This window comes from Natrix helvetica (assembly GCF_964273705.1).
Source record: "Natrix helvetica genome assembly, chromosome: 9".
NCBI lineage: Eukaryota > Metazoa > Chordata > Lepidosauria > Squamata > Natricidae > Natrix > Natrix helvetica.
Genome location: NC_138560.1, coordinates 8,974,625 through 8,987,381, shown reverse-complemented (window position 1 = coordinate 8,987,381; position 12,757 = coordinate 8,974,625). Strand labels below are relative to the sequence as shown.

The 12,757-nt window shown below is 46.4% G+C and overlaps 1 protein-coding gene across 1 annotated transcript in view; it reads right to left on the bottom strand.

The window, feature by feature from the left end:
- KIRREL2 (kirre like nephrin family adhesion molecule 2) overlaps positions 1–12,757 on the bottom strand; it is a 52,609-nt gene that overhangs the window by 22,571 nt on the left and 17,281 nt on the right. Inside the window, exons 2-5 of the mRNA XM_081962115.1 lie at positions 3,281–3,430; positions 2,113–2,262; positions 1,023–1,180; positions 365–515 (exon numbers count right to left, since the gene is read on the bottom strand). Of these exons, the coding sequence (XP_081818241.1) occupies positions 365–515; positions 1,023–1,180; positions 2,113–2,262; positions 3,281–3,430 (609 nt within the window). The remainder of the gene's footprint in view (positions 1–364; positions 516–1,022; positions 1,181–2,112; positions 2,263–3,280; positions 3,431–12,757) is intronic.

Sequence of the window (12,757 nt, the reverse complement as noted above, 5' to 3'; positions counted from 1 at the left end):
TACATTATGAGCCACGGTGGCGCAGTGGTTAGAGTGCAGTACTGCAGGCTACTTCTGCTGAGTGCCGTCTGCCTGCAATTTGGCAGTTCGAATCTCACCAGGCTCAAGGTTGACTCGGCCTTCCATCTTTCTCAGGTCGGTAAAATGAGGACCCAGATTGTTGGGAACAAGAGGCTGACTCTGTAAACTGCTTAGATGGGGCTGTAAAGCACCGTGAAGCAGTGTACAAGTCTAAGTGCTATTGCTATTAAGAATCCTTCCAAACTCAGTGGTCTACTTGGGCCATTTCTTGGCCACAAACCCAAGCGCAGGTATCTATAACTCATCCCTCCCTTCATCCAGTCCTCCTGTCTGGGATACGCACACTGGACATTAAGGGTGACCGACGTCTGCTTGCCAGCAGGGGCTGCCGGGTTGCTGACACGACAGGTGAAGGTGCTGCTCATGTCTCGGCTGCTTGGAATTAAGAGGAAGGTGCTGACAGCCACTTCCCGCTTGCCATCATCCATCAGGGACTGGAGGAGAATAAAGAAGAAGCATTTTTTTAATAACCAAACTTCTAGCAACTCTAGGAAGACAGGGCCAGAGGTTATAGATCTAGAATGCCATAGATTGCTCACAATTGTTTGGAGATGGGCCTCCTCTCTTTCTTACACACAGGCCCACATCATGTATTTTGAGACTTCACCTAAACTTTCCCATTGGTCGATATCATAGAATTATAGAGTTGGGAGGGACCTTGGAGGTCACCAACTGGTGGTCTGCGAGAAAATTTTGGTGATCTGCAGAAAAATTATTTGCATTTGCATGGCTCCTTAGCTCCAGCTACTGCTTCCTGTTGTGGTCCTAAGGAATCCAGGCGAGCAGGTGAGGAGTGGCGAGCAGAGGCTGGCAAGGCGCCCCTCGACGTGAGTGACATCAAGTTGGCCACACCTACCCAGGCACATGACCACCTTGCCCACCCCAATTCCCAGGTTGCTCCCACACTCTGTGGGAACCGGAGCTCAACCTCACCCACTCACCTTGGAGTAAACAGTTGACTCTTGTCGCTGCCCATCACGATACCAGGTGATTTCAGCTGCTGGCTTGGCTCCAGCTGCGCGGCACGAAAGGTTGTAAGGGATGTTGGAGATGACGTGGACAATGGGACCGCTGTGAATCTCAGGGTCATTGGGGGGGACTGCAAGAACAGAGGCAGAGAGTTAGGGTTGGTTGCCTTCTCTTGGAAAGAGGCTATAGACTAGCGAGACAGGGAATGACCAACTGTTGACACTACAATTCATTCACTAATAGAAGAAAGTATTTGTAGCTCTGGGTTGAACTGTGGTGATCTTACATGACGAGCCATATCCCTTTCCTCGTAGCTCAATTTAGGCTTTCACGATACTCTCATGGAAAGATCCACTAGAACAGGGATGTCAAACTCAATTTCATTGAGGGACACATAAGGGTTCTGTTTGACCTCGGGTGTCAGACCTGCAAGCCATCTTTTCTTTTTTAGGTTTCAGGTCTGCCACACTTTCTACTGTGGGAAAATGGGAGGAGGGATTATAGGGAGTTGGGTGATGTGTAGCCATAACAACATTCTTCTTAGAAAGTCAACGTCTGGTTTGCACACCTGACATTGGGGGGCCAGGCTCGGCGTGGCCAGGGTGGGCATGGCAGAAGGTTGCAGGAGGCTGACCCAGCCGAAAATGGAGCTCACAGGGGGTGCCTGTGGTGGCCCAAGTGCTCTGCCAGTGAAAACAGGCTGCTAAGCTCTGTTTTCAGCTGGAACGGCCTCCTGCAACCCTCTGCCAGCGAAAACAAAGCTTGGGAGGGCCACGAGCAGCCTTCGCAAGCTCCATTTCCGCTGGCAGAGGCACTGTGAGCCAGTCCTTTGTTGTTTCCAGGGCAGCCCCACGGGCCAGATCGAAGCACCCTGCGGGTCCGGTCATTGAGTTTGACACCCCTGAACCAGAAGAATCAACAAGAGACCCTGGCAGACAATATTAGATGTTTGTCTTTCTCTTGGTGTATATTAGTTGGGGTAACTTTTCAGGTGACCCAAATTGGGATTTTGAAACACTGGGATCGTCTCATCAACAAAAAAAAAACAGGAAGGGAACTCACTAAGTACAGTAAGTTTGGCTCGCTGAGAGCGCAGGGCTGCTTGTGTGGCTTGGCACTCGTAAACAGCATCGTCATCTAGTTCAGCATAGTCGATGCGTAAGTTGTGTTGACCGGCAGACGCATCTCCTACAATAGAGTAGCGGGACCAACCTGTGGAGAAAGCCATAGGATAAGAAGTCAGCCTTTACCAGGTAGACCAGATTGGAAACTATGACCAGATAAACTAACTCTACTTATTCTAAAGTTAGATTAATAGAATCTTGCAAGTGTGAAAATAGACACCTCCTGCCATTATTTTTTGCAGCCAAGAATTTAGGGATAGTCTCTTGCTATGCCCGCTATACAGCTGTAGGCTACGCTCCCTCTTATCCAATCACTCTCTAGGCAGCATCTCTTTGCCCGGTCTCCCAAGGTCATTCCCGCACATCATTACAAGGATGAAACTGGGATTGAAGAATTCAGTTCTGTGTCGCTCAGGATGAGATTGACTTATGAACAACACCTATTGCAGTTTGTGGTAAGCCACTATTTCTCCCAATAAGATTCTATGAGTGTCCTTTCTCCAATCATCTACCATGTCGCTCTTCTGTCCTAGGCTTCCTTAACAAGCTTGAAGCAGAGTTTTGGTCCCGGCAAAACCTCTTTTATTAACACGACTGTGTATTCCATTCATTCACAGTCAGCAAGGCATGGCAAAAACGAAGTCAAGTCTTTCAGAGGAATATTTATCAACACGAACCTTATCTCGCTTGGAGAGCTGCCAGATAACAAGTTTCCCAATGCAGGGCAAGGCAACACTTGGCTCAGAGTCTATTATAGTCACAAACAGAACTTTCCACTCTTGAAATGACTGAAGGAATGAATTGTTTCCTGCAAAAGCCCACTCCCCATTCGCTCCTCTTTTGTTTCCTATGGGAGGGGCCAATCACCTGCAAGATGTGGCTTTACTCCCAAATTGATCCTGCTTTCTTAGTTGCTCTTATTTTCTGGCAGCTCTGCGCATGCACACACTGGGAACAGGCTCCAACTGTTCCTCTGCCTCACTGCAGAGCCCTCGTCTGAGCTTTCCTCAAACCTCAGGACTGGCTCTTGTTCCTCCCCAATCTCCTCACTGTCTGAATCCGCTGGCTGCCAGGGGGCCACAACAATACAGTCATGATAGACCTACCGGGTAAGTCTCTCTCTCCCCCTAAGGCCAGTCCATCCTTGGTCCACTGAACCATGCCACGGTAGCCCATGATCACACATGCTAATGTCACCGACTGACCGGACACAATCACTTGATCCATAGGCTGTTGAAAGAAATAGGCGGCCAACCCTGCAAAAACAAAACAAAGATTTAAAGTCAGACTGTTTAGTGTTCCTAATAGAGAAATCAGGACTTTTTGGCTGGAGCTTCAGAGGAGATACGCTTGAACCGATTTGCTGAATTCAGACTGATTGTCTGCCAAGACCAGCATTTCGCTTCTGCCAGTGGCCCATTTATCTTGGAAAGTTTACAGGAAGGGAGAGAACACAGGCTTATCCAATATTGTCTTCAGGGCCTGCTACTACCAAGTTTTCCCGGAAATAAGACAGGGTCTTATTTTCTTTTGACCCACAAAATAAGCACTTGGCATTTTCAGGGAGGTCTTATTATTTTTGAGGTGCAGGAGGCGGAGAGCATGGTCACCTCATGGCTGCTGCTGTGTTGCAATATTTTTGGGGAGGGCTTATTTTTGGGGGAGGGCTTATTTTAGCGCATGTGCTCAAAAGCCCAATTGGGCTTATTATCCGGGGAGGTCTTATTTTAGGGGAAATAGGGCAGTGGCACACCACTTTTCTATACATGGAGGATCACCATCGTTATTTTATCTAAAAGTAGTCCCCCCCTGCCCCCACACACAAGTAAGGTGTTTTTTTCTGTCAACCTAATGCAGTTCTGAATTAGTACATCTTATTTTTTTAGGTAAAATTATGCCACCTGTAACATGAATCAAGCCAATCCACCCATTTCCTGAAAAGCTCCAGTGTTGTTGGCAGACAACAATATGGGGGAATTTTCGATGCTCCTATCAATACGCTAATGGGATATTTGCTTCGCATGCAAAAATATTTCAGGGGAACTCCAACCCTTTCCCTCCAGAGAGACTAAGAATGATCTTCGTTCGAAATTTAACTAGAGGCATTCCAGGGCATGAGAGCGGTGCCTGATATAGGCCACTGCCAAGGATCTGCCAGGCGACATTTGGAATTTCTCTCAAGTGGGTCCTGGAGATCTCGCACTTGCTTTGTTGTGAGGAGACCAGAGGAGGTGCTGAGTGAGTGGGGATTATCCGTTGCGCAATCAAATTCTCAGCACTCTGTTGCCACCCTGGTTTTCCATTACAGTCCAAGTGAAGGTGCCAAAAGAGAATTCCACCAGTGGGCCTTTTTGCTATGGGGAGGTAGAGCAGGAAATTACAGCCATCCCTCACCTTGCAACTCGGAGCAACACTCTCAAATCCTGCCTGGACAGCCAGTAAGAAATGCCAAGCGTTAGGCGTAAGGTAATAACACGGAAAGCCCTTTTCACTCTTGGTAGAAACAATAAAATAAAATATCCTTTCCAGTTTGCAGGTTCCGTGTTTTGCCACCACCAACGCCCACTAATAATCAGAATGTGTTTCTTGCATTTTCCCGGTGTAATTTCTCTTCCAGTGGCCAAGCCCTTTCCCACTGCAATTCAAAGCTTGCCTACTCAGAAACAATTCCTACTGAATTAATTCAACGGGGCTTACTCTCTAGAGTAAGGGCTGCATTCTCCCTCTCTTTTGTGAGAGCTGAAAAAGGCAAAAATGTGGAGGAGGAGAAAAGGGAGATAGAGCTTGCCTTGTTATTATTACTTTTAAAGATGACACCGTTGCCCTCAGGTTCCTGCCGTAGCCTTATCTGTCCACACAGATGCTCAGGTGCAGCCTGGTGCGCTGTGAGTTTGCTCTTCGGCCAAGGAAACTTCTGCCGGGCTCCACAGTACTCCTACAAACTACTTTCTTTCCTGCCTTCCTGCCTCGCTCTTGGCAAATGCATTTAAAGGTAGCTCAGAGTTGGCAGGCATCCAGGACAGTACACAGACAGGTTGCGCATACCAATGTACCATTGGAGGACTAGATTCCTAGACCTCAGACTTTTCTTTCTACTTAACGTATTTTTCGGCGTATAAGACACACCTTTTTCCCTCAAAAAAGAGGGCAAAAATCTGGGTGCATTTTATACACTGAATACAGCATTTTTGGCCTCTCAAAACTTTACCCCCTTTGCAAAAATGGCTGTGCATAGCCTTTAGGAGGCTTCCAGACAGCTCCTGGGGGCTGGGGAGGGCAGAAATGAGCGAAAAATGGGCCGTTTGTTGCTCATTTTTGCTCCCTCAGCCCCTAGGAGCACTCTATATTCCTCCTAAAGGCTATGCATGCTCCCTTTTTTTGACAAAAAACGGGGCCATTTTCACGAAAAACAGGTCGTTTTTGGGAGGTCTGCAGAGTGCAAAACCCTTTTAAAAAAAATTTGCCTCTTCAAAATCTTGGTGCGTCTTACGCTCCGGTGCATCTTATACTCTGAAAAATATGGTAAATCAAGGCAGGAGTGGACAGTCAACATGATCACAGTGACACGTATGTGAATAGATGGGCAGATCCTGTAACATTGATCTTATTCCATTCGTTTATGGATGGCGTTGAACTTTTCAATTCCATTCTTTAATGAAAGAGTGAAATAGATTTATAAAGGAACAAAAAAGAGGCTTTAGAAAGAGCGCAGAGAAGAGCAGCAAAGATCATGCGGGTGCTGGAGGCTAAAACATAGGAACTGGGTATGGCTAGTAACAGTCGTGGAGTGGGGTAGGTACGAGGGTAGGCAGAGCGTTGCTATAGCAAGGTTAGAAGGAACTTTGGAGGTCTTGCTATAGCAATAACGCTTAGACTTATATACTTCTTTACAGTGCTCTACAGCCCTCTCTAAGCACTTTACAGCATATTTCCTCCAACAATCTGGGTCCTCATTTCACCCAACTCGGAAGGATGGAAGGCTGAATCAACCTTGAGCCTGGTGAGATTTGAATTGCCAAATCGCAGGCAGCCGGCAGGCAGCAGAAGTAGCCTGCAGTACTGCACTCTCACCACTGCACCATCCTGGCTCCTTTTATGCCTTGGTTCGGTTAACTCTCATGTAGACAGATTCTTAAAATGAGGCTGTCGCTATTCAAGAGGTCTCTTACACACACAAATATCATAGTTTCTCCATATTGATTGCTGATTGCATAGTCTAATCACAACCACATAATTGTTAATAAATGATAACACAGATCCATATCCTTCAAATATGGGTTCCTTGGCACCTTGAGGGCAAACAATATTCCCACCAGGTGTCCTCCAGAGATCTGTAGGTCTTGCAAATCCCATTAGGTTGACTTGTGTTAGGGAAAATGGGAATTGTAGTTCAATACACCCAGAAGATTTAAGTTAGGGCACCGTTTCCTAGCTGAAATAAATCCAGTTACCCATGAAAAGCTGTTTGCCCTTGACGGATCTACTCCCTGCCTATTTTGACCATCAGGAAGCTCTTAAGATTCAAGGAGCTGAACAGAGCCTGTTTTGCCGCACAGATTCCTCCAATGTAAAGCCTGCTTAACTGCAATCCAATAAGGGCTGGCCTTTTGTTCTATTGTTGAGAAGTTTACTCACTCCACCAGGATCTGAATAGTGGGATAATCCCTTCAAGAGGGTCAAGAAGATTGTGACACGGAATCAGCTAAAGACAAAGGCCTGGATGGCAGTCAAGAAAGGCATTTTTTCTTGACTGTGGTCCGATCTAAGCACAGTACACAAAATTGTCTGCTACAACGTCCTACCTGTCAATGACTTCTTCAGCTTCAACCTCAATAATACACGGGAAAACCATTAAGACAAACTCAAGGTAAACTGCTCCAAACTTGATTGCAGAAAATACGACTTCAGCAACAGAGTGATCAACACCTGGAATGCTCTACCCGACTCTGTTGTTACATCTTCAAACCCTCCCAGCTTCAATCTCAAACTGTCTCCTGTGGACCTCGCCCCATTCCTAAAAGGTCCATAAAGGGGGTGTGCATAAGCGCACCAGCGTGCCTACCGTCCCTGTCCGACTGTCCCCCTTTATTTGTACTCATTTCCTTTGTTCATGTCCATGTCCATACTTATACCTGCTATCTTGCACATGTTTGACAAACTAATAAATAAAATAAATAGAATAGAATAACCCACTTCTCTTGGGCTTTAGACACTCCAAAGAAGCAGGACCAAGTTCAGCTGATCAATCTTCTGAGAAAGGTTGAAGTGAACCCTGCTTGCGACTGGTATGAATTCTTAAGCCTATCATCGTGAGCATCAAGAAACGGGTCAAAATGGCTTTTAAGGTTGCCAACTCCTGTCCTAGGTAATTTGTCTACATTTCTATCATTTACAAATACACCCACAGACACACTCTTGTGACCAACCAAATACCATCTGGGGTTTTCCTCTGGAGACTTTCAAGAGCATTCTACCACTCAAAAGAGCACCATACATTGCAGTGTTACTTAAAAGCTGTAAGTTAGCTCACCACCTACGACCCTGGAAGCCACTCTTGGCTCTAGGAAATTCATGCTGGTTGCTATAGAGAAATTACCATCTTCCAATTCTGGCCAATGCAACTCCAAAGTAGGAGACCACCGACAGCTGTGCCAGCAAGAGCCTCTACAAATAGCAGAGGACAAATGGAAGAGGCATGGCCATGCAAAGGGATTGAACTAGGAACTCTGGAAAAGTAGGGGTGCAGTGGCTGAAAGACCAGGCAGCAGGGCGGGGTGGAAATGATTGAGAGATGATTGAGCTCTTTCTTTCTAACCACAGTACATTTGTTTCTCTCTTCATAGCTGAAACGGACAAGGAAAAGCGGAGTCTTTCAAGTGACTCCAAGCCTTTGAGAAACATGCCACTGTTCCATCTCAAAAATAATGATGACAGCCCGTCACTCACAGGATGAAGAGCTGAGTAATTATGTGAACTTAGGATGGGCGTGCATACGTGTCACATTCTCCAAAGTGGCATCTGCTCGATTTTGTGAATTGAGGAAAGAGAGATAGAGGTTTTGATGTTTCAATTATTGTTGTCTTTCACCTTCTCCAAGGAACCATTAGGAACACATCTGACGGGTGTTTAGTTTTAAATTGTGGAATGAACGTCCCACAAAGGACCTCCAGTCCAGAGCACAAAGCCATATTTGGGCCTACACTTCTGAGGATGGTGAAAAGTTAAGCAGATCTGGCTTCTGTTGACAGCTTGGGAGGGCAGGACTCACCAGAAGTGTCTGAATGTAATGACTTATCGGTAGAACAGGAATAGACTGTGAGAAGAGGCAGAAATGGTTATCATCTATCTGGAGCAAGTTCTTTTGGCATGAGAACCAGCTGCCTGCACAAGACAAGTTAAGATTAGAAACAAAGGAATCTCAGATTAAGGAGGTGGGCAGTCCCCACACATCTGAAGCAGACAAATGGCTTTCAATGAACCCAGATCAACAGGAGGCACCAGGAATGCAGATATCAAGATAGACGTTAAGAGGCAGCCAGGTTCTCCAAGGTTGTATTCCTATAACAAAAACTTAAAAAGTCTTCGAATTTACTTTTTTTTTTGCTGATTTGTAGAGTTGTACAAATTGGGTGTTTGGGGGTGGCTCAGTGGCTAAGACACTGAGCTTGCCGATCAGAAAGGTCAGCAGTTCGGCGGTTTGAATCCCTAGCACTGCCTAACGGAGTGAGCTCCCGTTACTTGTCCCAGCTTCTGCCAACCTAGCAGTTCGCAAGCACGTAAAAAAATACAAATAGAAAAATTAGGAACCACCTTTGGTGGGAAGGTAACAGCGCTCCGTGCACCTTCGGTGTTTAGTCATGCTGACCACATGGCCACAGAGACGTCTTCGGACAGCACTGGCTCTTCGGCTTTGAAACGGAGATGAGCAACGCCCCCTAGAGTTGGCAACGACTAGCACATATATGCGAGGGGAACCTTTACCTTTTTACAGTTGTATTGGCTTGTAAATTAACGGTCTGGGCTCAGGCAACATGGCAAGCCATAAAAAAAACCCTAACCAAGATTGCAACCAATCTGAATTAGCATCTGGGGTGAATGGAGCCACCAGATACGGAAGTGGGTAAACCACATTGTGCGAAAAACCCCTAGAGTGACAATGGCCCCTCTCCTCTTTACATGCTTTGGTGCAAGAGCTGTTATGTTAAACCGCAACAGGCAGAGTCTCTTGCCACTGGCCAGGCTGCCTGGAGTTGATATGGATATATAAACCCAAAAACATCTGGAAGGCATTTGGTGCTTTTGCCAAGAAAGAAGCAATGGCCCAATGGTTACTGCAAGAGAGGCCTGCTGAGAACCAAGTATTCCCCTTTCCAAAACACTCACACTCCCCCTCCCCACTTCCACTGGTTCTCTCCCACTCTCCCACCCTATATCCCTCAGGCTCTAGGACGCCCTTGCCTCGTATTTCCATGCTTCACAGCAAATCCCTTTTGAAGCGGCACAGAGGCTAAACCGAACTGCTGAATTTCTTCCTGGTAATAGGCGTGAAATCTGCAGCCCATTGTGCCAAAACTGCAGGGGAAAAAAAAAAAAAGGGGGGGGGGTGGAGGGAGGATGAAAGCACACATAACTCTTGTCCACCCCACGGAACTAGAGCGGTATCCGGAAGGGGAGGTGGGTCGATCCTCCACCCAGGCAAAAGTTAGCCCAGAGGGTTCAGGAAGAAATTCACCTTTGGGAATTAATTAGAATTGTGAGCGCAAGATATTGTGGCCTGCCAAAGGCAGTGAATTCTCCACCTCAGCCATTTCTGGATAATCCCTTGTTCCTCAGCTCTGGGGGGGAAAAAAGCAGGACGTTTACTTCTTCTCCCCGACGGTAAAAGTGTGAATGTGCAAAAAAAAAAAAAAAAGTCCACCCGGATCTTTTATGTTGTCGGTATACACATTTCTCTATCCCTCCTGCCCATCCATTTCTCCCTCCCTCCATCTCTGCTATGGCTCTGCAGTCACAAAACTGATTCCCTGCCAGGCAACCTAATTAAGGAAAAAATTTCCTATGATGAAGATCGGAGGGGGAAAAAAAGGGTTTGAGGCTGAGACGCGTTTCGTTAAAAAGTGGCTATCAAAAAAGAAAAGAAGAGGAGGAACAATAGGAGCAGTCCATCAATTGCCCCCCCCCCCCCCCAAAAAAGTGGGAAAAAGTGGGTGTGGATGGAAATGATATTGTCATGGACAAATAAACCCATGGATGCTTCTCACCAGATCTCAAACCTTCTTGAATGGTTACGAGACCAATAGAAATATCAGAATAAAGTTGCTTCTCACATTCATTCAAGATCAATTTTATTTATTTATTTTGCCAAGCATGAATTAGATAACAGATAAAAGTATAAACATGATTATGAATACATGACATGAATACGAATACAAAGGAACATTAGGACAGGGAGGGTAGGCACGCTGGTGGGCTTATGCACGCCCCCTTTACGGACCTCTTAGGAATGGGGTGAGGTCGACAGTAGACAGCATAAGGTTAAAGTTGTGGGGGTTTGAGGATGCAACAACAAAGTCAGGTAGAGCATTCCAGGCATTGACCACTCTGTTGTTAAAGTCGTATTTTCTGCAATCGAGTTTGGAGTGGTTTACCATAAGTTTGTATTTATTGTGTGCTCGGGTGTTGTTGTGGTTGAAGCTTAAGTATTCATTGACAGGTAGGGCATTGTAGTAGATAACTGTATCTACTACGCATAGGTCGGATCGAAGACGGCGAAGTTCTAAGTTGTCTAAGCCCCAAATTTCAAGTCTATTTCAAGATATTCTGTTGCGAGCAGAGGAGTGGAGGACTCTTCTCGTGAAATATCTCTGGACTCGTTTGATTGTATTAATGCCTGATATGCAGGGTTCCAGACAGATGAGCTGGCCTAGCAAAAGTTTTGTATGCCCTAGTTTGCAGTTCAATATTACCGGAGAAGAATGTCCATAATAAAGTAATAATCCAAGGCAAGTTCCTCAAATGAAAAGAGCCATGTTGGCACATCTGGGGAAACCCGAATCTGAAAGCTTCCAGGTTTTCCCACCCAGTTGAAAGTTCAAGATCCTGCCCCAACACCCACAATCCATCGCATGGTCCAATCTTTCACTGCCATGAAGACAGATTCCTCCCATCCACATCTGGCCAGACGCAGGAACAAAAGTGGCCATGACTTTCAAGAAAGAATGTTATTATGGCTACACATCACCCAACTCCATATAACCCCCCCTCCCATTCTCCCACAGTGAGAAAGGGCGGGAGCCTGAAATCCAAAAGGCAAAAGATAGCTTCCAGGGCTGACAAGGTGTTTCATGAACATCTTTTTGGATTCTTGCTTAGTCAGATGAAGCACCTCGTCCAGCATGGACAAGCAAGGTACAGATCTCAGCTTCCATTCAAACACACCACCCGTTTCAGTGATTCTTGGAAAAGCCATCCCTTGACTTGGTGTCGGACAGTGTCTTTTCTCTGCTGGACACCAGAAAGGCCTTAATATGTGACCTTCTGGGCTTCGTAGAACCGAGGTGTGGCTCAATCTCCAAACTGATTCTCTTTGGCCCAGAAAATCTTCCAGAAGTGAGCCAGGAAGGAGAAAAAGATGACAAGGGAGCCATGAGAAAGAGAGAGAGAGAGAGGGAGGGAGGGAGGGAGGGAGGGAGGGAAAGAGAGTGGCCATATTGTCACTTTGTAAGCTGGGAGGGAGAATTGCCAGAGCTGGCAGCTTGAGAAGGCCCGAGTTGGGGGCTGGACAATAGACCCTTTGTATCAAGGGCTCATTCAATTGCCATCAGTTCCGCCAGCCCTCCTGTCTGGTTGACATACCTCTCCCACTCAGTGCCTCTGCCACTGCTTCTGACCCACACATGCCCCTCGCCTGGGCAACCACCCCTCTGAATCCTTTGTTTCCACCCATAAGTTGGTAACGTTCCACCAAGCGGCAGAGAAGAGAAGCTGGGGTTCGAATAACATTCTGGGGGAACTCATGGGGCCCTTTTCAACTCCCATTCCCACTTTTGCAGATAATAGTTTACAGTGAAAAGGCCCCATTAAAAAATGCTGTATACGAGATTCAGAATACATACATGACTTACAACCAGTTGGGACGAGAACTTCCATCATTAAGAAATATGATCAGTGAGCCGTACTTGATTTTGCAGCAGTATTTTTTTTTTTTGCTGTGGTCATTAATAGCAGTGGCTATTAAATATTATATACCGCTTTACAGTGCCTTACAGCCCTCTCTAAGTAGTTTACGGAGTCAGCCTCTTGCCCCCCAACAATCTGGCTCCTCATTTTACGGACCTGGGAAGGATGGAAGGCTGAGTCAACCTGGAGCCTGGTGAGATTTGAACTGCCAAGTTGCAGGCAGCCGGCAGTCAGCAGAAGTAGCCTGCAGTACTGCACTCTGCCCACTGCACCCCCATGGCTCATCGTAGGATGCTAGTCTGTTATTGAGTAATGACTCACTCTGTAGGTTTGGCCCTACAAAGATTTCTTCCGTAAGTGCAGGTAGTCCTCGACCTAGGACCAAAAATTGAGCCTCAAATTTC